At 35.4% G+C, this 27,608-nt stretch overlaps 1 protein-coding gene across 3 annotated transcripts; it reads left to right on the top strand.

Annotated features, from left to right (window-relative positions):
• Positions 1–944: 944 nt before the first annotated feature.
• UGT80B1 (UDP-Glycosyltransferase superfamily protein) lies at positions 945–27,608 on the top strand. Of its 3 annotated transcripts, XM_008787617.6 has the most exons (15): positions 945–1,530; positions 1,622–1,956; positions 4,803–4,954; positions 5,419–5,661; positions 9,603–9,714; positions 10,493–10,663; positions 11,784–11,847; positions 13,571–13,628; positions 13,720–13,897; positions 18,297–18,427; positions 22,489–22,591; positions 24,256–24,332; positions 25,040–25,087; positions 26,397–26,546; positions 27,150–27,608. In XM_008787617.6, the coding sequence occupies exons 2-15, from the start codon at positions 1,668–1,670 to the stop codon at positions 27,342–27,344; spliced, it is 1,971 nt and encodes a 656-aa protein (XP_008785839.3). In that variant the 5' UTR covers positions 945–1,530; positions 1,622–1,667; the 3' UTR covers positions 27,345–27,608. The 3 variants fall into 3 exon arrangements, 2 of the variants coding, with proteins under 2 accessions (XP_008785839.3, XP_088571223.1); XR_015975014.2 differs by lacking the exons at positions 25,040–25,087; positions 26,397–26,546; positions 27,150–27,608 and having other exon boundaries at positions 22,499–22,591; XM_088715097.1 differs by lacking the exons at positions 945–1,530; positions 1,622–1,956; positions 4,803–4,954; positions 5,419–5,661 and having other exon boundaries at positions 9,454–9,714.

Below are 27,608 nucleotides of genomic sequence, written 5' to 3'. Positions count from 1 at the left end.
TGTATCAAATCAAAATGAGATATAGAAATATGTTCACTTTTATTAAATGCAAAAACATGATACTTGGCCAATCCACAACTAACACATGAGGGAACATCCGAAAATTGAAGTGATCGTAGCATTACCATTTGTTATGGTATAACACAACCTAGAGAAAGATACATGACCTAACCTATTGGCTATTATGCTAAAGTAAAGAAGTTGAATAAGTATAACCAGCAATATGAGCTGTGGTAGGTTGCCTAGGATTATAGTCTCCCTCAAAATATCACTTCATATCAATCCAGGTAACAATACTCATTGGATATATGATATCAGTGATGATCGCATCCTAATGTAAATTAAAAAAAAAAGATTTTTTACATGAATATCTTTCTAAATATCGGATTTTGCATGAATATCCTTTCAAAATTAATATTTGCATGTATACTCTTATAAAACTCTATTATTGTATAAATGCCTCTAATATAATGATTGTTCTAATGGTATTAAAAAAAATCATATTTATATTAATTAAAAATAAAAATAATTTTTTGAAATTATGCTATTGTCTTTGTCTTTTTTTCCTGCCATCAGAATTGTGATCACGATCCCTTATAAATGTTTCTGTTTGCATGTCTATCCATTAAGAGTATTTTAGTTATTTTAATTTGAAACGGTTAATTTTGTAATGGCGTTAGATGGCATGAGTAGGTATGCAAAAATAAGAAAAAAAAATAGAATAGCAAAATAAAAGAATATACATATAAATATTAATTTTAGGAAGATATTTATACAAAATAACTAAAAAAAGAAAAATTTTTCCAAAAGAAAAGGACAGCACGGCCAAACGGATGCCCACAGCCGAGTTGCCTCCATCCACACGTGACGCACCGCCCATTCTACTACGGTATGCATTCCAACGATCCAACGCAAAAGAACAAAAACCCGAAATCTTGGAAGGAGAGCGCGCGAGAGTCACGCTCCCCACGGCCGCGCCCCGCTCGACGATTACTCTCCTCCGCCGGACCACCTTAACTAATTCCCATTGATTCGACCGGCTCCGCTCACGCATGAACGGATCTCGAGCTCATTGACCACCCGTCCCATCTGTCCTGCCGGGGCACCGGACAGGAACCGTTACAGACCCGTTCGTGATCCGGATAAAACCCGGCGGCCCGCACCACGCCGTCTTCTTCCTCCCCGACCGTAATAAATTTGACGGCGGACTTCTTCCCGCGCCTCTCGCTCCGCCTCTCCTCCCCTCTCCGTGTGAAAGGGATCGTCAGGGATCAAGACTTTCTATTCCCCACCCCCAAACGTTTCTCGGTTCCTCCTCCGTTTCCCCTGAGCCCTCTAACCCCCCCCCTCAAATCCCCCTCTCTCACGATCTCGAGCAGTTTATTTCTAGGGTTTCGAGAGCCGGCGGAGAAGCCGAGAGGCTCGCTCCTCGGAGGGTTTTCCACGGTGGTGGAGCACTGCGCCTGATTCTTGGTGGTGATAATATATATTTGACTGGTAGTTGCGAGGGGGGCGATTCTTTAACGTTAGGTAAGAGTTGCTCTACTACTCTGTTTCAATTCAGTTTTGTTGTTGTCTTGATCTTGGAGTGTCTGTTTTTGGAAATCTGATGGTTTGGCAGCTGGGACGGTGGAGTTTGATGCTTTGATGCGACCGCGGCGGACGAAATGGCGAGCAACGGGGTGGGAGTGAGTTTTGATGATTGCGGGGTGGCTGTGGGTTTAGATGATTGCGGCTTGGCGAAGAAGGGTTTGATAATTAATTTGGAAACATCAAGGGAGGTAGGGGTGAAGGAGGGAACTGGTGGTTCTTCTCGTTTAGAAGGGGTTGGGTATTCTTTGGCCAATTCGTTGCATTCAAGTGTTTCTGGATCGAGGGTGTCGGCCTCCTGCAATTCTTTGGATTTGGATGTTTCTGGATTGAAGGAGCCGGGCTCTGAGTCATCGCCTAATTCAGGTTTGTTTCCTAACAGACATGGTGTAGTAGATTTTGTTCTCATGATAGTTGGAGTAGATATGAAATCTTATGATTTAAGTTCCATGTGGGGGCCATATGATTCCGTAAACTGTAACTTCGCCAAGAATTGACATACAACTTAGCTGTGATGCAATCACTCGGAAGATGATTATATGTGTCAAACTGCATTGTAGCATGGTACAAGAAGGTCAGGAAATGCTGGACAAGCATTTCAAGTCATCTACATAGTCACTGCCCACAACTAATTTCTAGCTGAAATGGTGCGTTGCACAGTATCACATGCATAAGCACTCTATTCCAGTCATAACAAATGCTCCTTTAAGTGATTTTCCAGTTTGCTTCTTTTAAAATATAATGATTTTGAGTTTCCGAGTTCAAATTGTACTTATTGAATTACACACTACCCATTATGCAAAATATGGCAATAAGACTTTTCTTAAATCGTCTGTACATTTGTGGGTTCAATCTTGCTAATGGTTCCTAACCATGTCCAGAGCCGATAGAAGTGCCTATAAAGCTCCTTTGACAGGTTGTGCTGGTGTTCTTCTCTTACCCCTGTTCACCCCTTCATGTTGGAAATCACGTGTGCCGATAATGCTCCCCGTGGACCATGGTGTATGCGGCCATGGCACTTCTAATAGTTCTTGTTTATCCTATCCTCTGGTTTATAAGATATCTCACTAAGATTTTACTAAGATAACCATACTTGTACTTTTTAATCTTTTATCTTTTGTTGATGTGCCTTCTTCACCAGCGCATGTCAGTCACTTCAAACGCCACAATTTGGCAATGTGTTTATCTGTATGTTTGTACTATTAAGTGCCTCCTAATATTGCATAGCTACTTCAGTCCAGATCTTTTTTGTTGCTTTTTGTTTCATGATCCTTCAAACGTATAATCCATTGTGCATGCTTGTTCATACAATAGCATTTGTGTCTTTTCTTGGGAAATTCTCAGTTGGTAAAAGAGTAAGATCATGTATCCTTTTCGCCCTTTCCAATTTGTTGTAGCATAGTAGTAGGCAACAATGACATACACTATAACTTTGCAAGTAATTTTTTTCACACTAGTATTTTCTTTCTCCAAAATAGCGATCATATAATACCATTTCTCTCCAACAACCAGAGGGCCAACTGGTAATTTCTGATAATCAAATTTTAGTTATGGACCTTTCTTATTCTTATTGGTTTGGATGTGTAGAAGTTTTTATTTTAATGATACATTCTCAACATCCTATTGTATCATATGTATCTAAGCTCACAGTATTTCATCATGGTTTGACAAAGGCAACTGTGCTTAAATTTGCCCCTTGGACTATCATTTGTTTATTTTTAATGAGGCAGCTCCTTTTACCAAACCTTTATAGCTATTTGTCATTACTTGCTGGACACATTGTAAATTCGAGTGAACAATAGAAGAATGTTCCTTGGTTGCATGAGCTTGAATTGCATACTCAATAAAATAGCACTCCCAACAAACTGGCCTTTGAGTTTTCATTGGAAGATCCCTTGCGTACCCAAAGTTCTCTTAGCCATGAACTGGACATTCAACCCTAGACAGTCAATATGAAGTGCAGGAACAATCATAAAATGCTCTCAGGCCTTGTAGGATCAGATATATGCTTGGAAAATGCAACAACCATTAATACGTAATTCCATAGAAAAGTAATATGAGGTTTGATTGTTATATCTTGCAATACATAAACCTAAATACCATATATGTGAGGAGTTCACTACTCTCCTTCCAAAGGATTGAAGCCTCAATATTACCAATTTAAAATTGATGCTGGGCATTCTAAATTGAGAATCCACACCGTCTATCATGATCTACATCATGGAAACTATGAAGAAAACAAAAATTAGATGTTTTGGAAGCCTCCTAACCATACATTGAATGTTCATGGACATTGATGGTTGTGATAGTGCTAGCATGCCAAACTATATAATAGGACATATAGATTAAGAATCCATACCATTGATCATGATCTACTCGTCATCATTAATATATATATATATATATATATATTCAATAGATTTGCATGCTTCCAGACCATAAATCATGGTCATTCTAAATTGAATATCCACACCATCTATCATGATCTACGTCATACAAATTGCCAAGAAACCAAAAATTGGGTGTTTTGGAAGCCTCTTGCTGTCTTGCCCATACATCAAACGGGCACATACATCAAAGGTTGTGATGGTGTTAGTATGCCAAACTGCATCATAGGGCATATAAATTAAAAATCCATAGTTGATCATGATCTACACCTCATAAATCAAACATGTATCAATATTCAATAGATTTGTATGTTTCCAAACCATATATCATGCAAAACATCATATCGAGCCATTAAAACAATATATTTTTGAACCACTTGATGGGCGTTCAAAAGACATGATTTTGGTTTCAAAGTAGTTTTTGTGATATGGACCATAACCAATGGTGCAGATCCTCTATATCAAATATCCATCTTTTTTATCATAGATTGGTACGATCGAGGCTTCAATTCTTCTGGAAAGAGATTAGAAAACTCTTCATTCTGGATACCTGATAACATGCTCGAGTGGTTATGCTAGAAAGATTTTGTTTGTTGTTGTAATCTCTCACAGGCATTTTAAGTAGTCTATGAACTCGTTATCTGACACAATTGATTGCAATTCTATTCTGGTAGAGAGTGCATGCGGCATATATATTTCACATTTTTAATGCATTATGCTCGAATCTAACTTTTATGTGTAAATTTACCCAAAAAGTTAAATTCTTTTATTTGTGTCTGCATAGTCCTTTAATATACTATTCCATCTTTTAACTTCTACTTTCAGGCTTGGAGCATTGTAATTCTGCACCGGTGCGATCTAATAGTAGTAGTATTCTAGTTAAAGGTCCAGAGCTTTCTTTTCCTAGATCCAAGATGGAAAAAAAGGAAACCCCAAAGTACGACTTGAAATTGGATAGATTATCAGAGAATGAAAAGGTAAATATCTTCAGACAATAATCTTTTGATGTGATTGCAGTAATGCGCTTATATGTCTATAAATTAATACTTTCTCTTTATATCTAAACTTGCATGTGAAAAGGTAATGTGTATTTTTTCAAGATGTGATATTGGATGCAGCACATTTGCAGAGACTAGGAAGATCCTGCTTAGCACTTTGCCTTCACTTATTGGTGCATATGATATGTTGAATATAACATACCATTTACTGTTGTTTTTCACCTGTTCTGGAAATGATATTCCAGTATGCCTTTCTCCTTATGCTTATCCATTTTCCTGGTCGTTATTTGTCTTTTCTATGTCTCTAGGGAATTTAAACATTTCCACACTGTATCAAAGAAAAGCTTCCATATATTGGTTTTTCTTATTTATTAAATTATATATACTTTCAAAGTTCAATTTTTCCTTCTTTTGTAGTTAATGAATTATCTAAAATGTTTCAGAAAAAGATCATTGAGAACCTAGTGAAGATCCAGAATGATGGTACAGTGGAGGTGGATGTAGCTCGTAGTGCGCCTGTAGCATCAGAGCTACTGGAGCTTGATGCTGTTGATGCTACACCAACAGATGTTGAGAATACTGTCTTTGAATTCAGCAAGTCGGTCCCAAAATTGAAGATTGTAATGCTTGTCGTTGGAACAAGAGGAGATGTTCAGCCTTTTATAGCTTTTGCAAAGAGACTCCAGGCATGTATACCAAAATCCTCCATGATACTGTAATACATGGATGCTTTCAACTTTTGTTTACTCTCTTGAGTCCACTTGGTCATTCTGGCATGATTATACATGCAAACTTGAAGCCTTGCGGCATTACTTACCAGCAGTCAAATTATGCTGATCTGTGAGTGATTTTTGTAATTTTTAAGTTTGTTCTCTCAAAAAAAAGAAATTAAAATCATCTAACATTTACTTGTAGAAAAATGTAAATACAACTCAAATAATTTTATATTGGGGTTGACAAAAGCCATATTGGCCTTTTGACAAGGTTTGAAATCTTGGTATCACTCAGGCCTGAGAACAAAAATGGTTCAGTGTCTACATTTCTTTTTCTTATTACCAGCAACATATTGTGAATTAGCTTGATATTTGTGCTTATAAGAAACAAAAGTATCATAGACATATAATCATAAACAAGCATGAAAGCCTCACCTGTTTGTCTGGTGCTTCCTTTGGGAATCCAACTTAACTGTTTAATCCAATCCAAAGTCATGTCTCAAAGCATTGAAATTTTGTTTAAATTTACCTTTGAGTTTTATCCAAGTGTTTGTATTGTTAATAGAAGAGCCACCCCCCCCCCTCCCCCCACCATGAAAAGCATGAAAGATGTCTTTAATTCCTTTTATTACTTAACCAAACATTTCTTAGTCTCTTCCTATTTCTTTCAATTCTTCTTCTATAAATTTCCTCTGGGGTTTCCTCTGTATTTTGTTCCTAATTATAATAACTTCAATAGTAGAGTTTTGGAGGATGGAGAACTAGTTATGGGCTTGAAAGTTAAAATGTGTCTTTGGTGCAAGAACATGGCTGTAGCATTTGTTTAGCTTGTATGGTACATCAGAACAATTCTTTGACCAGGGACAGACCCTAATAAGTTACATTTTGTTTCAGTTTAATTCTGTTTTTGTTCCCCAACTTGCTTGAAATTCAAGCCTATGATCTTAGCATTATAAAATATCGGCTAAATAAATTATGTTGTTCACCAAACCTTGTGTACATAGGGTTAAGGAATATAAGCAGAATTACATTAGTTGGAACAGGGCGTTTCAGGAGAAAACATGAACAATGATTGGTATAGCCCATAAATGAGGTTTTTGGTTGTTATTTTTTGTGTATGCATGTACATATATGTGAATGCATGTATATGTATTTATGAATATATGCATGTTTGTGTATATGTATGTATGCATGTGAGTGGGTGGACTGCTGGGTGGATTCATGTTTCATGGGTTACTTGGCAATATTCAGGATAATAGCAAATTGGAGAAGCTTTTTTAATTACCAATAAACCTTGTAGTTTAGAGTTTAACTGAGTGTTTGAAAGGACATGTAGCATGGAGCAATACTGATTAAGAAATACATTCCTCTCTGAGGCCACAATTGCAATTTAGTCAGCGATTTAATCATTTAGAAAGGAACTTGGTTTCCTGATTAGGATGGCACTAGAAACTATTGATTGTTGGTGCATCATTGATTCTCGATCCAATGTAGGGATGGACAAGCTTGACATTGGATGCACTTCAGTTGTATGTTGCTAACTGGCTATTCCTGACAGCTTTCATCAATACCTGATTACAGCGTCGCCTTCCTATCATCTTTCTAGAATTCAACATCCAGTATTTGACTCCTACTATCTCCTTGAACGAGAAAAAAAGATCTAAGGTATCTTGAAGAAAGTAAAGCAGGAATAGATGGCCTGCCCCTAGCTGGAAAGAATTTCTATACAGGAGTCCTTTCATTCCCTGCCGCCTGCTTTTATAATCGGTCATTCCTTCTGGGCATCTCAAGGAAAAATCTTTCACGATATATCCTAGAATTGGATGGATAATAGTTGTTTATTCCACTGGGAGCGAGAGGCAGGGGTGACATCAGAAGTAGGATTGTTGAGCAGATAACAGCATTGCATTCTGATGTTGCTTCTCTTATGTTTTGCTTGATTGGATACTTTAGCTTGCTTGTTTTCAGGAATAACCCACCTGTCATCTTCTTCATTTAATTTTGTCTACTTCTGTCTTTAGCGGTCTAGAAAAGGATTTTTCAAGTGAGTATCTTACAATTAAGTGTTATTTCTATGCAATCTTGATCATCACATTTTCGATGGTCATGCATCGTTTTGGTAGGACTGGATCTCATGTCTCAGGAATACCGAGTACTGCAAACTGAATAACTTGGTACCACATTTTGATAGCATGGACAGATGAATCTATTAAGTTTGCGGTTGAGAGTGACGATGCTTAACTTCATATGTGAATGAGGATGTCAAATTTGCAATGCTGATGATTCTATTGTTATGGTGATGTGATATTTTCAGATCTTTCATGTTAGAGACCGAAAGAAAAATGTTGTCAGTGTAATATGAGCCCTAGTGATAAATGGATTAGGATTTTGGGAGCAACACTAGATGATGTTAAGATGAGCTGACCACATTTGTGATTTTTTTGCATGAATGCTTCTTAAACAGACTAAGTAGGCACCCACTAAAATATGTTGGTGTTCATATTTCAAATGATGAAAGTATTGTAAAGCCGATCAGTCTACTATATGGCCTTCTGCATGCCACAATGGCACATTCACACACACTTACATGCTCAGAGGGGTCAGTGTGAGTCTTGTTTTAATGATTGCTAGGGGGCAAAATGGCTTAATATTGTAGATATGGAGTGGTTTGATTCAGAGAGAAAGTCGGAATTGGCATGCTAAAGAGGGGATTCAAATTAGTGCAGAAGGTTGTACAGCGGAAGTAGAAATATGGGAGTATTTAGATTAATATTGAATCTTTCTCAAGGTTTTAGATACTGGTATTGAACCTCATAGCATTTTTCCATCGGATTGCTATGATTCCGGTACCAATAGTATGTACCAAAACTGACGACATCAAAAAAAAGAAAAACAGTTGACACTAATTGATACAGTCAGTATGCACTGATGTGGATGGTTTCAATGTTTTGGCATTTGTACCAATTCCAGTTATTGATCAGAAGGGTGTAGTACCGATGGTACCAATACCCACCTGCTGGCTTTTAAATCCATTGGGAGTAGCTTAGGCTAGATAGTAAACATGAATCATAAAGCTAATCCAAATAGATAATGTAAGACCTATTTGTTTATCTCATTTGATAGCTAAGATTGACATGGATCTTCATTTCACATAAGACAAACTCATAGTGAGAAGAATATGTTCGCAACTCCCAGGATGTACTACCACCTCTCGGAGGATTCTTTATGTTGGCATGGTGTTTTTCTCTTGTCTCTTAGCATGTGGAGTTATTATCCCATATCATGACTTTGGTATGTGAAAAATGGAGATATTATCTATGACATGGTTTCCTTCAAATGTTATGCATTCTATGCTACACCAGCAGGTAGGGAAAAAATCTAAAGTATGACCATATATATTGAGTTGCGTACACCAACTAGCAATTGATTGACACCATTAGAACTTCTCACATATTAATTAATGGTGGATTATGACTATGACGATGCTTGCTTTCTCGAATTATTTGGCAGGCTGATAAAATCTCTCTCTCTCTCTCTCTCTCTCTCTCTCTCTATCTATCTCTCTCTCTTGTCTCGCACGAATATCTCAAAGAAATCTATGATATATTTGATTGAGTAGTTTGTAGCATTTAATATGGAGGAAAATATAACTAAACTTGTCCCTACGATATGGGATTTTAATACTGGGCATTTCTTTATAAAGCCATTTCTTCATATGGTCTGTTAGCTTCATAAGATAAATCTGGTATTTAGCTTCTTGCTCTAAAGATAGCAATATTCACAGTAGCTGAAAAAAGATAGTGTAGTTGGTCTTCGCCATATGCATATATTTTCTGTTATCCATAAATGTGGTTGTAGCTGTTTCTTTTTGGTATTTTTGTTTTTAATTAATGCAGTGCTATGTTTTCCTGCAGGAGTTTGGTCATCGTGTTCGATTGGCAACTCATGTTAATTTCCGTAATTTTGTGAAGTCGGCTGGTGTTGAATTTTACCCTTTGGGTGGTGATCCTCGAATCATGGCTGGATGTAAGGGTTCCTAGAGTGTATCAAATTTCTTTGATATGCATCATTACATTTCTTGTTTATAATTAGTCTTATGATTGGTCAAATATTCTTCCTATGATCTTTATAATTTATCACATTTGATAATTATAAAGTGATTTCCCACTTTTTCCATCTTGTGTTTTAGCTGGAGAATTGTCTAGTTTTCCAAGTGGTTTGTGTACTCTGTGTGACAACATTTTTTTTATGATAAGTCTTCCCAAACTTGCAAAATTTAAGAACAATATGAAAGGCTAAAGTATATTATAAATCTGGAAAAATAGATTTTCTTATGCTTTTTGAGAATATGAAAATGCATGATATTGAAGTTTACAGACTAGTGAAAGGCTAAAGTACTATGTGAGACAACTTTTTTATTTTTTAATGAAAATCTTCCCAAACTTGCAAAATTTAAGAGCAATTTGAAAGGCTATAGGATATTAAAAATCTGGAAAAAAATAGATTTTCATATTCATTTTGAAAAATATGAAAACACATGATATTGAAGTTTATGGACTAAGGGGTTCTTTCTTGGTTTCATCCAGTTCTTTCTTGGTTTCATCCAGTCATTTCTTTTAGTGAAAGTCATCAAGTTTGATATTGCTTCCCGTTTCTGAAGTGTCTAGTTAATGTTGTTTTAAGTAACTCTTAATGGAGCATTGATAGAACATATTTCTCATCATTTTCTTGTCTATCCTTAATAATATTATAGCTAGTCTTCAGTTTATCTGCTTTATTAAGTCTAAATATTTATAAATAACAGATATGGCAAGAAACAAGGGTTTCCTACTAGCTGGACCAGCGGAAATATCTATACAGCGGAAACAGCTGAAGGAAATTATTAATTCTCTCCTTTCAGCATGTACAGAACCTGATTTGGATTCTGGGGCACCTTTTAAAGCTCAAGCAATTATTGCGAATCCTCCTGCTTATGGTGAGATTGATGCTAATGTGAAATACAGTTTTTTGCACCCATCACTCTCTCTCTCTCTCTCTCTCTATGTGTGTGTGTGTGTGTGTGTGTGTGTCTGTGTGTTTGTGTTGCTTCTTAATTAGTACTGGTACAAATATTTATCATGGAATTTAGAGCTAAGGATGCTTTTGCATACCCTCTAGGTCAAGGTCGACCGAACCGGACCAAACCGCCCAGTTCGGCCTGTACCGAGCTGACCTGTTCCGATACGGTACCGTACCGACCTGCCCGCCGAATCCGCCGACCAGTACGGATCTCAGTACCGGTTCGGCAGACCTTGCTCTAGGTTATGGTGATTGTTATGATCAATTAAATAATGGACTAAAAAATCACTTCTCACAATTATGCACTTGTTTATATTTTCATTATCTCACTTTAATGAGTATTTGGCAGTATTTTGTTTCATATAGACTTCATTTCATTTATAATCACATGCCACCATGTATTATTTTTTGTGAAATTCAAACACCAACTACTGCTATTGCGATTATGCAGTTACTTTGCTGTGCAGATTCTCTCATTACCATTTGACCCATTTTATAATAAATTAGGTGACATCTATGCTCCACAAGGAATTGGCCTATCATTCTTATTGCACCAGTTTTTTTTTTAAGTTTGGAGAGGTTGGAAGCTTGTGTCTATGTTAAACATTTATACACACCATGAGTATTGCAGAGAATATATTTTTCTAGTTTGTCTTTGTAAAATTTTCAGGTACTTTTTTTGAGCACATCAATGAAGAACATATGCCTTAATAGGCTTAATGAGTCATGATAACCATAACCCTACTTGTTCGGATGGGTGTTCACCCCAAAGTGTTCCCGGACTGCATGCATAATCTTCAATTTTATCATATGAACCAATTATGGCTCACCCTCATCTGACAAGCGCAAAGCTTGCATATATTACATCTCAAGGAGGAAGATGATCACTACTTCTGTACAGATATTTAGAGATCTTATTTTCATGATCCCATCAATCAATATTTTAATTTAAAGCAACTAAACATCTTTATATGCAGCATGCAAAATTTGTTTGAAGATTTTTACCCTGATTTTCAAGTATTTGGTCATGCCTGCAGGACATGCACATGTTGCTGAAGCTCTTGGTGTTCCTCTCCACATTTTCTTTACAATGCCTTGGACGTGAGTCCATATTACTTTCTGGTTCCTAATGTATTATATGCTTTAACTTTCTAATCCATTGTTAGTCAATTTCCACTAGCACTATGGATGCTACAATCTCTTTTTGTTCAATTTCATTGAATGTTATATACACATAAACTTTTTTACTAAAATGTCATTGTTTGCCATGTAAAATTTGAAAGGTTGCTGATTTTAACAATCTGAAATGCATTAAGCATGCTAAATTCATTACTACAGGGCTTTCTTTATTGTCTATACCGATTCAGGACCTGGTATTGGCACCCATCTTAGTTTGATCCTGTGTTGGTATGGTGTCGGAATGCTGTTGTCCTGACACTCAAGATAGGCTAGCATCTCTATACCTTATGGGGAAGCCTCCAAACCCGTCTTTTTATTTTTTTTTAACTTTTAGGATTTTTTGTTGGTTTTAATGATTTTTGAGGTCTTTTGAACCTCCTAAATGGGCCTTTTCTTAAGCTTCTTAAATGAGCACAATATTGAGATGCCCTTCTTGTAGGCTTTTTTTTTCAATATTTTGTAACTCTTATTGTCTTCAGTGAGCTTTTAATAAGTATTTACAAGTTTTAAGATCATTAAATAGGGTTTTGAGTTGATCGTTGGTATCGTTATTAAAATCTTATAATTGATAATCTGGATCTTACGATCTAGATTAAAATGGTCCTAAATGATTTGGATCACATGTTTGGATAGGGAATGGTTAGGAAGATAGGAATTAGATCCATAATATGAATTATACAGTCTATTGGATCAGAAAGACTGACTTGATTAAACCATTTAGACATTAAAACATATGCGATTCCATTTTCTATAATTTGTTTGGTTACATGGCTTTTAAATTACTTAATACTAATAAGTCTTGAGTAGTAAAATATGCAAGCTTGTCAAAGGAAAACTTTCATATTTTTACAATCATTAATTAAAATCCTGCTCTTGTCTTTATTAAAAGATTGTAACTAAAATACTAATTGAATTAATAGGTATATGTGAATATTTTGAATAACCAAACATGATGTTTGTTTCCTTAGACATGTTGTATATGGACTTCTAAACTGGCGCGCGTTCCTTATGAGATGAACGTATAAGACTACAATGTCGTTTGGTTAGAAGGGTGGATTGATGTGCCTCTTGACTATGATAATGATCTGGATATCTACGAGAGCCATCGCTACTCGATCCGATTTTAGATATCGTTGTGCATGTTATACTTTAAATGAATGTAATTGATTGTATTATTTTAGAATTTTCACGCCACTACTTGATTTGAGGATATTTTATGTTGTTCCTTGTAGCATGCAACATTTTATTAATTATTTTATGATTTGTATCATTTTAAAACAATAAAATACATCATTTAGGTTAAATCCGAATCATAGAAATATCAAAAAATACCAAAAAAAATATTAAAACAATAGCTAAAAAGCATCAAATTATACTTAAAATTATTGAAAAAGTTCAAAAAGAGTGATTACCAATTAAATATTCTTGAAAACTCAAAAAAAATGAATGTGCCAATACGGAACCAACACGCCCTACCCGTACCGGTACTGGTTCGGCGGACCTTGCCTCCTAACGTCTTGGGCTCGAGAACTTTGAGCATGGGTTGTCTTCTTTAGTCATATTGCTTTATGAAGCAGCTCTACTTTGTTAGATACCTACATTATTGGTAATGATGCACCTTCTCACTTCTCACATTTATAGGCAGGCCAACTAATGAGTTTCCACATCCATTGGCGCGTGTGCCTCAGAGTGCAGCATATAAGGTATGCTCTCATTCATTTGACTTATTCGTTTTGTTGTTTAGACTTTTTCCCCATAAAAACCAGTCAATTAATTATACCCTTTGTTCTCCAGCTATCATATATTATTGTGGATTTGTTAGTATGGTGGGGTATTAGGGGATTCATCAATGACTTTAGAAAAAGGAAGTTGAAATTGCCTCCTATCGCTTACTTCAGTACATATCATGGGTCCATATCACATTTGCCAACAGGATACATGTGGAGCCCCTCCATTGTGCCAAAACCAAGTGGTAAGTTGGCTCTTTGGCTGTTACTATGTATAATGGATGGTTAGCCTTTCGTAGTTCTTTCCTAAGAAATGCTGGAAGCAAATTTCTTTATGTTTCTCCTATTCAACATGTTCACATGCATTCTTTACTATAATGTTACTCAAGTTGGTTATTTTCTTTGTTGACAAATATGGTTTATCCGCAATGGTTAGTTGTGTTCGTCACACTGATCTATTTGTGAGGAAAACCTAATTGCTCCGTCATTTACTGTAGTTTCTAAACTAAAATATATAGTGTAAATACATATGTATATGCACATAGATACACATGATACACAATGTTTTAGTTCTCATTACAAGACACTGGTATGGTTGGTGTGACATGATATGCCTCTGTACTGACACAGGGTATGTTGTTGGAGCCGGCAGTACAAGGATGTATGAAGTACCCAAAATTCCAGTACCATACTGGATTTGTGTGGTACAACTTGCACTGGCCAGTATGGGTACACCTTGTATTGGCTGGTATTTAAAACATCGAGTACGTACATATGCAGATACTTAAATATGTGTAGGGGATGTTCCCAGTGAATTAACATGGTTATGCGGCTTATGCCTAGTGTAAAATGCTAGTGGGTGCTCAACAATGACTTGCACCATGCATCATGTTAATCATATTTTTATATATCTTGAAATACATATTGACCAAAATGCATGGTCTTGATAGTTCCAAACCATAGATCTAAAAAATGATTTGTCCTATGTTCTGAAAAAATCATTTAGTTAAATCACGATGCATAGGTGATAAATCTGTAAGACACTTGCAGTTGTTTTTAAGCATATATATTTGTAGATCATTATGAATGGTATGGATCATCTGTATGAATGCCTCATCATCCATTTTGATAACAAGGCATGATTAAGTTGGTGTGTCTGTACTCAAGTATATGTGTTTATAAATTTATGACATGTATAATAAATTTCTATATATGTGACTGATCTGTTCTACAGGTTGGATTTGAAACCAAATTCCATCGGTGCAGTATACATGATTAGTTATTTAAATTAAGAATTTAAATCATCAATCATGTTTTGACATCAAGTTTGCCTAAAAATCAAATCGAATTTTTCGAAGTTTCTTATCTGTTAATCAAGTGACCACAAAATGGGCATTTTCCATCACAAGATACAATAGTTTGATGATTTATGGTTTAAAAGTTGTTGAAAATTGGATCAACTTGTGCCTTAAGATGTGTATATCATGATTGGTGGTGTGGACTGTTCTCAGTTAATATTGCCTACAATACATTTGGAATTCAAATTTTATCAATACTGCCTATTTTATGTCCACTTTGACTCAAATGTAACCTCCAAAGCATTTGGCTTTTGGTTTCTTAGGTAATTGCAGATCACGATTAATGGGGTGGTTATTTGATTTACATGACTTCATTGTGTATTTCAACAAAAGTTTTTTAGGCTCAAATCCTGTTGGTTGGAGTCCAGCTCATTTTTAGTGTAGAATGATAAATTAAGTAGGAGTCCAGCTCACTTTTAGTGTAGAATGATGAATTAACTGACTGAAGTATGTGCGTGAATGCATGTATAGTTGAGTAGTCTCTTACAACAAATCATGCTATATTTGCAAAGAATAATATGGATTAATATGAGAATTCACATGGCAAATCATGATTAAGGCTTCTCAACCATGTATGTAGGGGTTTTAAAATGAATGATATTGATTGATCTAGGTTTAAACTTTTGCATTATGGGCATTATAAATCAAAAATTAGCAACACTTTGCAGAATCTAAGCATCTTTGAGACACGTGAACCAAAATTTTATAGGTCTGGGACTCTGGATACTTAAGTTATATCTTTCCTTTAGAAATGTGCAACTAACGATCAGAGCATTTAACGTTTGCTCTTTAGGTATTTTGAATTAATTATGATAAAGGGTGTTGATTCATTTGAAATGCTCATCATGTAATTTGCATTAGAATCATGCTATGTTGTACCGTACCGAACCGGACGGCACCGAGCGTACCGTAACAGTTTGGTACCGGTACCGGTACTGGTGGCGTACTGCGTACTCTCTATACCACACAAGCATGCATGCATGCAAATTCACAATGCATAGATTTCTGTGCACAAGTCTCTGCGTATGCTTGCACGTATGTGGACTAAATTCTATCAGTACAAGTTGAACCTAAACACAGATGTCTCAGACATTATGGAGCATCTGTATTAGTAATACCTGACTTGAAAAAGGGCAATTGCTTTTGGTTGCATTGCAATATCTTTTCTATGGTCAAGCATTTTCTTCATCTTAACAATCTCAAGAAAAAGCTAGTCAAGTGCGTATTAGTCCAGCTTCTCTCATGTTCTTTGGAGCCCATGTATTTTGTAGCTGGCTTTACTTAAGCTTTCCTTATCAAATCATCATATAGTTACCTTCTCTCTAGCTGATATTTCCTCCAAGTCTACTTTTGATTCATCTAAATGTTCTTTCTCTGAGTCTCTTCCTCCAGTAAATTGTCTTCTCACCATCCTTTGGTCCTAGCTGTTCATTTATGCACTAACCAGTTGCTTGTTCTATTTATGACTTCCCTCCTTATTCATTTTATCCTTGACAAACTTTTTCAATCTAAATTGCTATTCTTTTTAGTCCCTCACCTTTACAATGTCCAGGACTTTTATGTTATTAGTTCTTTGTCATACATTAAAGCATCACTAATCTGCAAGCTGGTAGGTTGGATTTGGTTTTCCAATCATGATTTTTATTTGAATCAGATCAAATTTGAATCAGGCCTGACCATCTCCTTGGTGGTTGGATTGCTGTAAGATATGTTTAATTGATCCATCAGGTCTTTCAGTCAAATTGGGTCGGTAGTAACCCAATCACAAATGACTGAAACATGTATAGGTTGGTTACTTAATTGCATACTACACACACGTGAAATCAATAGTTACAGCAAGCAAGCATTATCAACAAGCCTTGCATATGTCTTCTTAGGAACCACATAAAAGTTGTCTTTAAGAAAAAAAATTGATGACTAATGACATAAGATTATCGCTAACACCATAATTTCTTAAATTTTAGGATGATCAGGATGGATGAAACCAAAGTTTTAAATAGTGTGGAATGGGACCGTCTCGATTTTTCCATGGAGCGAGACACCCAATGTATTGACCCTCGGGACGGTGGATGTCCCATCCCGTCTCGGTCCATTTCTCGATCTGCGCTGGCCCATCCAGACACTTAGGATGGTGCCCCATCCAGACACTTGGGACAATGGGGAATCCTACTGTCCCACTAGTATTTAAAACCTTGGATGAATATTATATCAGTTTTGGGTCAGTTCAGGTTGGATCGGGTCTTGTATGATCTATATCTTATGTATATATCTGAAATACTCATATTTTTAGATCTTAGGTAATCAAAATGACTTCAGTTCCAAGTGGTCTTGTATGATCTATATCTTATGTATATATCTGAAATACTCATATTTTTAGATCTTAGGTAATCAAAATGACTTCAGTTCCAAGTAGACCAAGCCATTTTGGGTTAGTTTTGGATTGGAAGTGGTGTTGATGTTATTCATTTTCATCTTCTTTGAATTTCAACAATCTGCTTCTAAGTTTCTCTGTATGTATATATGTTATTTTATCATCTTCAGAAATTCTATAGCACGTCTTGTTAGTCAAGTGGGAAGGAAAAAATAAAAACAAAAGACTTTATCTATGCTCATACAACTATCTTAGCTTACTTGAGATGTTCTTATAGCTGACTGCAGACTTTTTCTCCACAAGATAACTTGAAAGAAAATTATATGCGGTTATTACTGTGTATCCCAACAACCCTTTTGAGGTCCACCTGTAAGTAGTTCATCCTTTTCATCCCACATTGACAAAGTTTCTGCTGCACTGGCGTTGATTGCTTGTCAAATAATAACATATTGTCATGCCAAATTATTTTTACTTTATTGCGACAGTACAGTTGAAATTAATAATTTTCTAGCACTTAAGAGGTGGGGTAGGGAGCATCCAGGATTATGAGCCAAGGAAACTATGGCTAGTGAGCTGGTTCAGTTTATCGCTAACTGAGCATTTTGGAATCACATAAATTAGCATGAGAAATAAACTTCACATTTCTCTCTTGCATGTTATAACTTCAAGATCTTTAAATATCATGATAGTATGTCTGAAGTCTGTTCAAGTGCTACTCTCCCTCTGCTAACTAAGTAACATCGAGACGATTCATGCTTTGCACCACGTTCTCTGAAACAGGCTGTCAAACATTTGGCTTTTATATGCTGCTGGAATTTTTTTGCTTAGTGGATTGTCTCAGTATTGATTTGTTTCCTTCTTCTAAAACCCCCAATTTTCTAACTAACTAGACTTATTTCATTTAATCATTTGCAGATTGGGGTGTCTTAGTGGATGTTGTTGGTTTTTGTTTCCTGAACCTTGGAACAAAGTATCAACCACCAAAGGAGTTCACACAATGGATTCAACGGGGAACAAAACCTATATACATAGGGTTTGGTAGCATGGTATGTTTCCTGCTAAAGAAAAAGGCTCCATGTTGATATACTTCAATAGGCTAGTTGTCTTCTATGATGTTTACATCAACTTAAATCTAATTATCTGATTGTAGTGTAGTTTGCTTTTAGAATTTGTGAAAACCATGGTAGAAGTAGCAGATTACCTCAGCAGAGTTTTAAGATGGGCATTCAAGTTTGGAATTGCATTGTACTTGCACTCTATTTTTTACTTGAGGCTGTGGTTTTTTTCTCTGTTGTGATTGAATATATTCTAAGTTTCTAACTAAAGTGAAATGACTATCTCCGCCACATGCTGGTTAATACTTTTGGCACACCTGAACTTCTTTTAGACCTTTATTTCTACTGGTCTATGTTTAAAGACTTCAATCCTTGACAACGGTTAAATGGCATCCATTTGCACTAAAACTATTTAAGCTAGTATTTCAAGCAGCAATAGTAAATAGATGAGTTCATTTGTAAATACAATTAAAGCAGATTATTTGAAGTGGGCTTTTTTTGGATTCCTGTGATTGTCCAATGCAGCTAAGGTATAAAAAATAGAGGTTTTTGCATGTATACCCTCGAATATATGCAAAATTGTATGAATACCCTCGTAAAATTACTATTTGCATGTATACCCTTATAAAATACTTATTTTGCATGTATAGCCTTCTTTTTCTTTCTTTTTTATATATGTACCTATACTATCTAACGCCGTTAAAAAATAAACGATTTAAATTTAAAATGACTGAAATACCTTTACAGATAGATGCGGAAAAAGAAAACTTTATAATGATACACATGTAAATAACAACTTTGCAGGGATGTTCATGCAATTACGCATATTTAGAAGGGTATACACTTTAAAAAAATCAATAAGAAATTATCAAAATTCAATAAAGATAATTTTAATAAAAAAAAGATGGCAAAAAAAGATTAGTATTATCATGTCATATGATCTCATTGTTAATATCAACTCAAAAACATACAACTCAACATTTACAAATCACTAAAAAATATTTTACTAATCTAAGCATCTATAATTAACTTAAATTTTATATGCTTTAATCTTTTAAAAATAATGAAGAATATATAGATGTTATAGATTCAATAATGATAATTATGTCAAAATTAAATGAAAAATAGCATTACCAAAATGATCACCTAATATTCCAACTTGACCGAGTCATGATCTTAAAAAATAAAATTGACAATGTGGCTCAATCTTGTTTTAACTTGTCGATCCAACTGAATCATAAAAGACTTAACAAGTTCCAGCAAAGTTTTGATTTTTTTTTAATGAATTTTTTGAATGTATACTCTTCTAAATATGAGAAATTGCATAAATACCCTTGTAAAGTTACTATTTGTGTGTATACCCTTATAACTTTTTTTTGCATATCTACCCATAAGGGTATTTCAGTTATTTTAGTTTTAAGTTGTTTATTTTTTAACAACTTTAGATGGTACATATACATATGCAAAAAAGAAAAAAAAAGAAGGATTTACATTCAAATAGTAATTTTACGAGGGTATTCATGCAATTTCATATATTTAGAAAGGTATAGATGTAAAAAATCCTAAAAAATATCTACATATTGTCTTCATACTAATTTTTGCCAAAAGGGGGTTAAAATGGATTCTTTGCTATAATTAAGTGCTACCGAATGTAACTAAGTTAGCATTGATTGGAGCTAGTTTGAGTCTTCGTTGAATGATCTGAAAGGAGCAGAGACCTTAACAGTTGTGTTCTTTTGGTGAAAAAGATGCTCTGATGTTTGTCATTGTTGGTTAAATCCATTTGCTGATCTGCACGGTATGCTTTCTAATGGATGCTTTGGTTTGAGGGCTCTGTTAGAGACAGAGGATAGAAAAGAAGGTTCAAGCAAACTTTCCCCTGACTGGATGCCAATTGATATTTAAATAAGATATTCAGCTGTCTAACTAAGATATAGTTAGTCTTATGATTCATTGGATGCCATGCGCTTTATTGCCTTGATATGAATTTATCTATAACCATAACCACCTAACCTTTTTCCCAAATATTTGGTGCTAGCTTTATGGGTCCTCATTCTCCAATCATTCTTAATATGAATTCATCTATAATTTTCTGATATATGTTAATTCCAAGTACTAGAGCATCATTTTATGGTTATTATCGTTTATGATAAGCATGATCATAGTGTATTTCACTTTTTGTTGAAGCAACTTGATTGTCGACAGTCTTCTGTTACATGGTAATTTTGCTGTTTTGGATTCTACCTGACAAATCAATTTTTTTTAATATTATAATAGAGGAATTGTGGGCTTGTTTTTCTTATGGTAAATATTTAGTACAATTCCTTCTAATTTTATTTAAGTGCAGTGAGATGGAAGGATTCAAAGTTTTTAGTTCTGTTGTGCACATTTGAGCTACTCGTTTTTAGATATGCAACATACTTTGCTGTGCCAACACTTGACTAGAATCCACAGTTACACATAGTTAAAACTGTTGGTAGAAATTTAAAAGATACAGAAAGATATTAAGAAAACTTGATTAGAGGATTTAGACTATTTTTTAAACTCCTTTATTGAAATTCTTTAAGACATACTTTATAAAGCTAAATGCATATACACTACAAAACCTTTTGACTATGCAATTTTCCCTGGCTATCCTTCTTTGAAAAAGAGAAAAATACTACACTATTGCTCTAACGTCCAATCATGACCTAAAGTCAACTTTTGTTAGGGTATGTGTAACAACCCAGGATCTCACCCAAAATGGCTAGCCAGAAGGTTATTAGTTGGGTTCCTTGATCCTGTATAAGTACCCAAGATCTACCCAGCGAATAACCGATGTGGGACTAAACACACGCTCGCATGGGTCCTCACATACTCCCCCCATTCAAGCCCTGACGTCCTCGTCAGGCTAAGGGTTCAAATCTATTCAAATCTAATCACAAACACCACGATTGGCCCATGGTCAGCCCCAATGGATCTGTGCTGCAGTGTCCCCTAGTCCACATAGGTTATAGACCGGGTCCGCTCTAATACCATTTGTAACAACCCAGGACCTCACCTAAAATGGCTAGCCGGAAGGTTATTAGTTGGGTTCCTTGATCCTATATAAGTATCCAAGATCTACCCAGTGAATAACCGATGTAGGACTAAACACACGCTTGCACGGGTCCTCACAGTATGAACCTCTAATGTTACCTTTCCAGTTTGGTCGGTATAATATGCTATGCCCCTGTATCAGCACATGATACATTGCTGAAGTCGGTATACCGCCTATACCATGTATCAGTATGGGGACAACTGATCTGCCCCAATGTACCAATATTAAAATCTTTGGTTTGAATTAGTTCTAATTGTTATGCTACATACAATTATCTATCATAGTGTGCTATAGCATACCAATTAGTTGATGTCACTTGTGCGCTCGCATGCATATCCACGCACATGCACACGCACTCATGCATCCAACAGACAAAGTTTCACACAAAAACAATGTGGATGGTGGCAAAGTAATGTACAGATGCAATAAATACATAGAGAAGCATGGACATTAAGGAACATGCTATTTGTCTCACTATTTCCGTTTAGGTTGCTTGTCTTCAGGAAAAAATTTTATATCCATTTCATTGTTCCTTTTTTGTCTACAAATGTTATATGCTTAAGAAATTCTGTCTATGCAGTACCTTTATTTCCATCCGATTTTCTTACCTAGGCATATTGAGTCTGTTATTTGCCCATTTGGAGGTCCTTCCCAGCTCTATCCATTTAAGAGACTCTTAGGGCATGTTTGGATGCCAGGAGAGTTTATCGTCTGATAAGGTCTAGATGGTGCCAGCTTCTAGTTTAAAACGACGGTGGAAGGTTCCTAGAAATCAAGATTAGTTGTGATCAGCTCCTCCAACTTCTCTCTCACTTGGATTCCATTATATATCAAAATATGAGCCACCACCAAATCTTACCAGGCCAATAAGATCTTTTGGCATCCAAACAAGCTCTTAATTGCTTCTTGTGTTATTTGTTTGAAAAATCTGTAAATGATATTTCATAATGTGAGTAATTTGGTTTTCATTAAGCCTCTTGAAGACTCAAAGAAGATAACATCCATTATTCTGGAGGCGCTGAAGGAAACCGGACAAAGGGGTATTATTGACCGTGGATGGGGAGATCTTGGAAGCAGTAAGTACTTTCTTGCTCTTGTTTTCGCATATGAAGTTGAAGTGCCAACTAAGCTGTGACCAGGTTGATATATGCAGACTTTTTGTCATAAGTTACTGCTATGGTTGGTCTTTTGATAATCTTGTAACTATGGGTCATTCTTTTACTAAATATTGTCTCATGCAACATCTAAAATGAGTTCGGTTATGCATCTGGAAAGAAATCTTGACCTCAAATGTTGTTTAGATATTTTAGTCGATTTGAGTTATGATTTCTAATTTCATCCTCGTTAATAAGCTGCAATGGTTATCATCTACGATGCCATTACTAGCTTTTCAGATTCTTAGCACAGTTAATTGAATCCCTCTTTTATTGTGTCTCTCTACTGCAATCTAGTGTTGCCCAAGGTTTGAAGACTTGGTTTTGGTTTCGGCTGGCGCTGTGAACTTTCAGTTATGGCAATTTCCAAGTTTCGCTTTCAGTCAGAAAAAGTTTGAAAAAAAAAATGAAGAAGAATAGAAGAAACCAAGAAAAGTTATGACCCACCATTTAGATTATTTTATGCTATAGGTTCTTTATTTGTGTGGTTTTAACAATTTTAAACAAAAAAATATTTACATATAAGTGAAACTCAAGATATTACTATTTGTACTATGAATATATCTATATGTTATGTACTTCTTGAACTCGGCTTTTCGAAGATTTATTTTATTTAGCAATTATGTAGTTTTGTAGTGCCTAGTGCATTCAAATTTTCTCTTCATCTTTTTGTAGAACTCGCAAATATTTTGTATCAGGGAATTTCTCTCTCTTATTTTTGATGTTAATTGCTATTTAATCAAATGCATGCAAGTGTACAATACTATATTATTTTATGTTAACAAAAAGATGTTATTATCGTGAAAGGTCTATACTTAGTTGTTCAAAATGGCCTTTGTAAAAAATTGCCCTAAGCATCTTTGAATCCTCAGCCCATCCAGTATGGTTGTTATCTCTCTCTTCTTTTTAACTCAGTAAAGCCAGAATAAGAAGAAACATCAAGAGTCATGTGCTTAAAAAAATAAACAAATAATATAATTGTGGCAATAAATATTAAAGTTTGGCCTTGGTGAAAACCAATGCTTTTCAGCCAAAGTGGATTGGTTTAGACCAAACTTAAAACCTCAGTCTTGCCTCATGACCATGCATAAGAATCCTATGCTGTTTATCCATCATCATGAACCGAACTTATTGTCCTATAGGGATATGTTTGGATGCAAGGAAAACTGCCTGGAAACCTCATTTCTTGGGAAATCTATTTTTCCATTTGTTTGCTTCATTACAAAACTAACAAATTTGGAAAACTTATTACTAGTTTGCTAGAAAACTTTTCCATTTTCATGGAAAAGTCTTAGTTTTCCTTTTCCTTTTCCATGTATTTCCTTGCAACCAAAAATATCCTTAGTTTACCATTATCTATGAAAGTGGTTCTGTAAAATATATTATATCAATTTGTGTGTTTTGTGGGCATATGTATGTATATTTACTATATTGCACACATGTATGTAGATACATATTAGTCATGACATGATTTTTATATGTTGTCCCCTCCTGTCAATTGTCATTGGTATGTGGTGTATAGAAATTTGACTGATTATACATTCTCCAATTAACTATCTTCTAATCCATCGATCTCATTTATGCAGTTTCTGAAGTTCCTGTGGATGTCTATCTTGTTGAGGATTGCCCTCATGACTGGTTGTTCCCTCGGTGTGCTGCAGTGGTGAGTTGCGAAATTTGTTTGACTAACAGTTCTCATATTCAATGTTTTGCCATTCTAATTAATATCTTTTACAAATGAAACGAACTATTTACTAGTAAAATGAAAACTGTAACATATTATCTTCATTATTATAATCTTATTGTTTTGTCTTTAGCCAAAAATTTAATGTCATTATTTTGGCATCTTTGGTTTTGGAGGAGTCTGGAAAATCTGACACATCCAGATCTGATTGTTTAGATGGACCTTTTTCTTTTAATGCATGGATGAGGTATTGCTGGTAACATTGCATTCAAGTGTCTGGCTTCCATCACATTGTATTTCTGGAAACTAATGTACATGAATCTATGGAACATTAGAATATATGGAATAAGCGGTAACAAGTTATCCATATTAAGATGCTACATCTTGAAGTTTTATTTCATTGGATTGCATCTGGAACAGTATGATTTTTTACAATCTGCTGTTTAGTTAATGTATAGCTGGTTCCTTAGTGACAAATCCAGTTCATCATTTCTGCTGCTATTTTTTTGCCTTTCTATGCATCTGATTGGCTGATTGCCAATTCATATCAAAATTTTATGCTATTTTTTGTTCTTCAAAATGATGAGAAAACCTGCAAGCTAGCTACTAGCCAGCGTCTTTGGACAAAACCATTTTTTCTCCTCTTACTGATATCTTGATTGTTTTTTTTTCCTTTAAATACTTAGGTTCATCATGGTGGAGCTGGTACAACAGCTACAGGTTTAAGGGCTGGGGTAATGATTTCTTTTCAAAACCTTTTCCTATTATTCAGTATCCAATTTCATATATGTGTATATATGCATTTATATTTATATTTCTCTGGACTACACATCCATGAAGCAATGCAAATTCCTAGACATGGGTGCTAGTGACCACACTTGAGTCTCTTGCACTTATGTTCCAAGAATGCATCGGAAATTAATAAAATCATTTTCAGAAAAAGAGCAACTGGTAGTATATTGATTAGAAACAAGGTGCAACTGTCAATAAAATTTAAAGAAGCAAACTCCATCGCATCAAAACACTCATATCATCACTGAGGTTATCCAGCTTCATAGGCTTCTGTCTTAGTGCAAGCACCAACCACATCTTTCCGATACCGGAGGGTTTCACCATCAAACTTGTGCTTCACAAGCTTGTGATCTGCCACAACCACTTACATCCACTAGGAAATTTGCTTTTGTATTTTCTGTTTGATGAGCGGCTAATTCTTTTTCCGGAAATTTAATGCACAAACTCCATGATTCTTTGATTCACTGAGTGTGGTCTGGCAATAGTTGTAGTTTATATACGACATCATGTGCTAATATATCATGCATAATTGTATTATGATCCGTCCATTCATTTTTAGTAATGATTGGTCAAAAAGTGATTTAGAGAGCCCGTGCCATATAACATGAGAGGGCTTGACGGTTATGGTTAGTAAAGTCTTATAAATGATGCCTTGATATAAATTAATTAGCATTTTCTTGATATAAAAACCATCCTTGCTGCGTTAAGTCGCGCACAACCTGATTCTTTCTTAGTAATAGTGTACAAGCAGAGAGTTTCACTACAAAATTTGTGCTTTACGAGTTGGTGAAACATATTGTGATCTGCCACCACCACTTACGTTCGCAAGGAAATTTGCTTTTGTATTTTCAGTTTGATGAGCAGTTAATTCTTTTTCCTGGAATTAGTGCACAAACTCAATAATTCTGTGATTCACCGTGTGTGGTCTGTAACAGTTATAGTTTGTATGTGACATCATTTGCTAGCATATCATGCATATTATGATCTGTCCATTTATTTATTATGGTAATGATTGGTAAAAAGGTGATTTGAAGGGCCCATGTCATATAACATGAGAGGGCTTGACGGTTATGATTACTGAAGTTTCATATATGATGCCTCGATAGAAATTAATTAGTGTCTGCTTGTAAAAAACCATCCTTGCTGCTTTAAGTTACACATAACCTGCTTCTTTCTTGGTATATTCCATCGTATGCACATATAAGTTGAGCATATGTGGAATCATTCTGACTCATTGCTTTATTATTCCAGTGTCCAACAACCATTGTGCCTTTCTTCGGGGACCAGTTTTTCTGGGGTGATAGGATTTCTGCAAAAGAAGTGGGACCTACGCCAATTCCCATATCTGAGCTTAATGTTGAACGCCTTTCAAATGCCATAAGATTTATGTTGGAGCCAGAGGTAACAATACTGTTTGATTCTCTGTTTAATGCATAAATGACATCAGAATGTGGATAGTTAGTGCACAGTTCCTTCATAGAAATCAGTTTCACCAGTCTTCTTATTTTAAGTTGAAATTAAAAGTCAAGTGGTAGACGTTTTTTGCCACTGGTCGCACAAGCAATTAATTATTAGTGATGAAGCTTGAAAGAACATGCTTTTGGCAGTGTAACGCTGAATCTACTTATTTGATTGTTACATTTAGAAGCTGCGCTCATGCATTGAACCACAAATATTGTATGAACTTGTTACCAAAATCAGGAAACATAGTTTGCTTAGCTAATCTCAGAAACTTGTGCTACAGATAGTTGAATGGTAAGTGCATACTTACACCAACGTACATGCACGCACGCACACGCTCCTACATGACACAACTAATGCGGCTAGAATAAGTTCTGCTCGCAAGAAGTTTACGAACACATCGGACCATTACAAGTAGCAGATAATAATTGGCTTAGCTTTAAAAATTGTTAGAACAGTTCTCCTAATTTATCTATCCTGCTGACATATTTGCTTTATATTTTATTTCTCGTCATCTTGTCTTTCTTCTGATGGTTTTTGAAGGTTAAGTTACGAGCTATGGAACTAGCAAAACAAGTAGAGAATGAAGATGGTGTGGTGGCTGCAGTGAATGCGTTCCACCGCCATTTGCCTCCAGAATTACCAGTCCCTCCTGCTACCACAGATGAACCTCCAAACCTGCTTGAATGGCTGCTCCAGTTAATTGAGAGGTGGTGCTGTCTTCCATGCACCTCATAGCCAGCATCTCCAGTTCACCACTGTGAATAGAATTTGTTTGTTATTCTTGGTCTTCTCTAGTCATTATTTATTATATTCTCATTGGTTTTTTACTTGTGAATATGAGGAATAAAAAGGTGATCATATTATTTTCATGGTCTTTTTTTTACTATTTGCGGAGTGGGGCAGAGTTTTTTGTAGGATCCAGCAGAATACCATTTTTTTTTTTTTTTGTGTACAATATCGTCAAGGAAAGTACATCAAAAACATTGCTTTGGAGTGTTC

Source organism: Phoenix dactylifera, chromosome 2, assembly GCF_051530095.1.
Source record: "Phoenix dactylifera cultivar Ajwa chromosome 2, Ajwa_hap1_PhDact_Kaust_v1.1, whole genome shotgun sequence".
Classification (NCBI taxonomy): Eukaryota; Viridiplantae; Streptophyta; class Magnoliopsida; order Arecales; family Arecaceae; genus Phoenix; species Phoenix dactylifera.
The sequence above is the reverse complement of the archived record's forward strand: the minus strand, read 5'-3'. Positions and strand labels throughout refer to the sequence as shown.